This window comes from Quercus suber, unplaced genomic scaffold (assembly GCF_002906115.3).
Source record: "Quercus suber isolate HL8 unplaced genomic scaffold, Cork oak 2.0 scaffold_179, whole genome shotgun sequence".
NCBI lineage: Eukaryota > Viridiplantae > Streptophyta > Magnoliopsida > Fagales > Fagaceae > Quercus > Quercus suber.
In genome coordinates, this window is record NW_027069638.1 from 724255 (window position 1) to 728130 (window position 3876).

General features: G+C 40.0%; 1 protein-coding gene across 1 annotated transcript; it reads left to right on the forward strand.

The window, feature by feature from the left end:
- Nucleotides 1-277: 277 nt before the first annotated feature.
- Nucleotides 278-2006, forward strand: LOC112010616 (UDP-glycosyltransferase 89B2). The gene has a single exon (XM_024042964.2). It carries the CDS (start codon nt 355-357, stop codon nt 1765-1767), a length of 1413 nt encoding a protein of 470 aa, XP_023898732.1. The 5' UTR covers nt 278-354; the 3' UTR covers nt 1768-2006.
- The last annotated feature ends 1870 nt before the right edge of the window (nt 2007-3876 follow it).

Below are 3876 nucleotides of genomic sequence, written 5' to 3' on the forward strand. Positions count from 1 at the left end.
CCGCGTGGCATTGCTTTATTATTAAAAGAAATGCTAATAAATATCCTTAAAATAATAATTAATAATTTATTTAAAGAAAATTTTTATGAAAAAAAGAAAAAAATTTAATATTTTAACAACTTTCTTTATTTATAATAAAATTAATGTCAAAATTTTTTAAAAATAAATTATTAAATACACTATTTTATCCTAAAACACCGGAAGCGCAAAGATAAAAAAAGTGAAAACCTACGCTATCGTCAGGCATGACGAACTCAAATTCACTATTCACCTAAAGATTAGATATTTAGATTAGCCCACACGGCCACGCAGAGTCAAAAGCTTGTGTCATCCAAAGTTTAAAGCTTGTCAGCCATGTCCACCACCACCACCGCCACCGGTGCACACATCCTTGCTTACACTTATCCAGCCTCAGGCCACATCATACCGCTCCTCGACCTCACCCACCAATTACTCCGCCGCGGCCTCACCGTCACCGTTGTAGTCATCCCCACCAACCTTCCTTTGCTCCAACCCCTCGTTTCTCTCCACCCTTCTTCACTCCACCCCTTAGTTCTCCCAGCTCCTGAACCTCCCACTCCCTCATGGAAAAGTCGCATGGCCAAGGACCAAGCCATGCGTGATCTTCACTACCCACTTCTCCTCAACTGGTTCCATTCTCACGTTTCACCCCCCATAGCTATTATCTCCGATTTCTTCCTCGGCTGGACCCACCACCTCGCTAAACAACTCGGCTTGCCACGTGTCGTCTTCTCTCCCTCCGGTGCTTCTGGCTTGTCAGTTCTTTTCTCACTATGGCGTGACTTACCCAAAAAGGAAGATCCTGAAGATATGGATTTTCAGGTCTTGTTACCTAAAATCCCTAATTCCCCAGTTTACCCTTGGCGGCAACTCCCTAATCAGTATAAAAACTGTAAAGAAGGAGACCCAGATTGGGAATTTAGCAAAAGCAACACGCTTGATAATTTCGCTAGCTGGGGTTTGGTTGTCAACTCGTTCACTGAGTTGGAGCGAGTTTACTTGGATCATTTGAGGACCGAACTCGGGCACGATCGAGTCTGGGCTGTGGGCCCGTTATTACCTCTTGAAGATGGCGTGGTTGGATCCTCTAGCAGAGGTGGGTCCAGCTCAATACCATGTGAACAAGTGATGGCGTGGTTAAATTCGCGAAATGACAATTCCGTTGTTTATGTTTGCTTTGGGAGTCGTACAGCATTGAATACTAAACAAATGGATGTGTTGGTTTCAGCTTTGGAGCAAAGTGGGGTCGAGTTTATTTTGTGTGTGAGGGGCTTGGATGAGCGGCATGTGGGTGTGGGTGACGATCGCGGTGTGATTCCTAATGGGTTTGAAGATCGCGTGGAGGATAGGGGTTTGGTGATTAAAGGATGGGCCCCACAAGTGGCTATACTGAAGCATCGGGCTGTGAGTGCATTTTTGACTCATTGTGGGTGGAACTCGGTGTTGGAAGGGATCACTGCTGGGGTGGTGATGCTGACATGGCCAATGGCTTCAGATCAGTTCACGAATGCAAAATTACTGGTTGATCAGCTAGGCGTGGGAATTCGAGCTGGTGAGAATATAGAGAATATTCCCGAGCCCTCTCAGTTAGCTCATCTGTTGGTGGAGTCGGTGAGTGCAACAAGACTAGAGAGAGTCCGAGTTAAGGAGCTTAGTGATGCAGCTTTGGGTTCGATCAAAGGAGGGAGCTCGGATAAAGATTTGGATGAGTTTGTGGAGCGACTACCTAGGTGTTGTCAAAATTAGAACGTATACGCTAAGAATCTGTTTTGACAACAGATTTGACATATGTTAATGTGGTTGATTGTTAGCTGTAGTTAATATGTGAGAATTCGTATAAGTTTCCCACATCAGCGAGGGTAATGTTTTGAAATTTTACTTTTTGATCATAATGAAGAAAAAACAGAAAGGAAAAAAAAGGCCACATCTTTATTGCATTCTTTTCCTTGTATTAAGATGCTGATAAAGAGCATTTTTGGTTTGAATTATATATCTATGAATTTTTTTCATTTAAGAAACAAACACATGTAAAGGAGATAGATGCAGTTCTAATATAAAAGCATATCACAATTTTTATTTAAAAATATGTAGATTATTTGTTTAAATTATTTGTAATTTTTCAAAATCTCTCTCTTTTTTTTTGTGTGGATACATCGAGAATTTTGGAGTACATGTTTTGAATCTTAGATGTTTTTATTGGAAACATAAAAAAGTATCAATTAAGTTTAGGGATGGCAATTGCGGCCTGATCTGCGGGTATCCGGCTCGGCCCGACCCTAATGGGTTAGATTTTACCTGGCCCGATAAGTAATAGAGTCGGGTTTGGGATTAAAAAAAAAAAAAAAAAAAAAACCCAAAGCGGGCCTGTGTTGGGTCATTACCTGGCCCGATAAGTAATAGAGGCAAGTTTGGGATTAAAAAAAAAAAAAAAAAAAAAACCCAAAGCGGGCCTGTGTTGGGTCTGGGTTTTTTTTGTAAAACCCGGCCTAAACCTGACCGACCTAACCTAGTTACAAGTTAATAAAATTACAAAAAAAAACCCTAATATATATATAAACTTATAAACCCTAAAACTAATCCTCTCATTTCACAACACACACTCACCAGCTTCCAGCCGCCCACTCTCCTCTCCCACTCTCGCTCACTTTCACTCACTCTTAATCTCACCGCCGGCCCAAGCTCAAGCTGTCACCGCCCTGCCTCAAGCACTCCTTCAATCGATCAAGCACCACGCAACTGATAACTCACCCAAGCCACCATAGCCAAAACCAAGCCCAGAAAACAAGATCCAAAAAAAGTCCTCGCCGACAAGCCCAGCCATAATCAAGCGATCAAGCTCCTCACCCATTGTAGATCCATCGTGAACCACCCCTCACACATTACAGATCCACAATCGGTGTGGTTTGGGTTTTTTTTCTTTTTGTGATTTTGTGAGCAAAATTTGGGTTTGGGTGTTTTTTTTTTTTTTTTGTGAGCCAAATTTGTTGGGTTTTTTTTGCTGGGATTTTCAGATTTGCCAATTTTCTGGGTATGCAAAATTTATAGGATTTGTTGGATTTTTTGTACAAATTAGTTTGTTAGATCTTGGCATTTGTTTGGATGGCAAGAAAATTCCCAAGAAAATGCTGTGATTGCCAAGAAATTTACATGTATATTATGTGATTTATGATTTTGGATTCGTATTGATTTCTGGGTTTATGATTTTGGGTCGGGGCCCGCTGGGCCCATGGAGCTCGACGAGCCGATTTGGGTGCAACAAAAAAACCCATTTATTAAAGGCCCGGGTTCTGGTAACGGGTACAGGCTTGTGGGTTAGGTCTAGGCATAAAGAAACCCGACTCAAGTCCGACCTGATGCCATTCCTAATTAAGCTCTTAGCATCTCTCTCTCTCTCTCTCTCTCTCTCTCTCTCTGATTTGTTAAAATACAATTGTATTTTTATTTACTTTAAGCAAATTAATACATATGGGAGTAAGTCAACAAATATAAAAATTAGTTATAGGAAGTTAACACGAAAAAGTTTCAAACATGTTCAAAATGCTTAATTTGTCTTTAATTGATTAAGATTGAGAGAAAAGACAAGGAAGTTAACATGAAAAGCTAAAACTTCAACCATATTACCAAGAGCCTTGTAGGTTGACACTTATTAGTGTTTCTAACAGAGACATTCAGTGTTCAAATCTATACTTTCAAATTAGCAAATTATAAATTTAAACATAAAATTTGAAAAACATTATATGTAATTATTAGATTCTTTTAACATCCATTGTATTTTAAACACCAAGTTCTTTTGGCGTAGGAGTTTGAAACTCAAGCACATTTAATAATTCCCATTATAGATAAGAAATTTCCCTC

Coding starts and splice junctions, on each gene's coding strand:
- LOC112010616 (XM_024042964.2), top strand. CDS start 355: ATGTCCACCACCACCACCGCCACCGGTGCACACATCCTTGCTTACACT.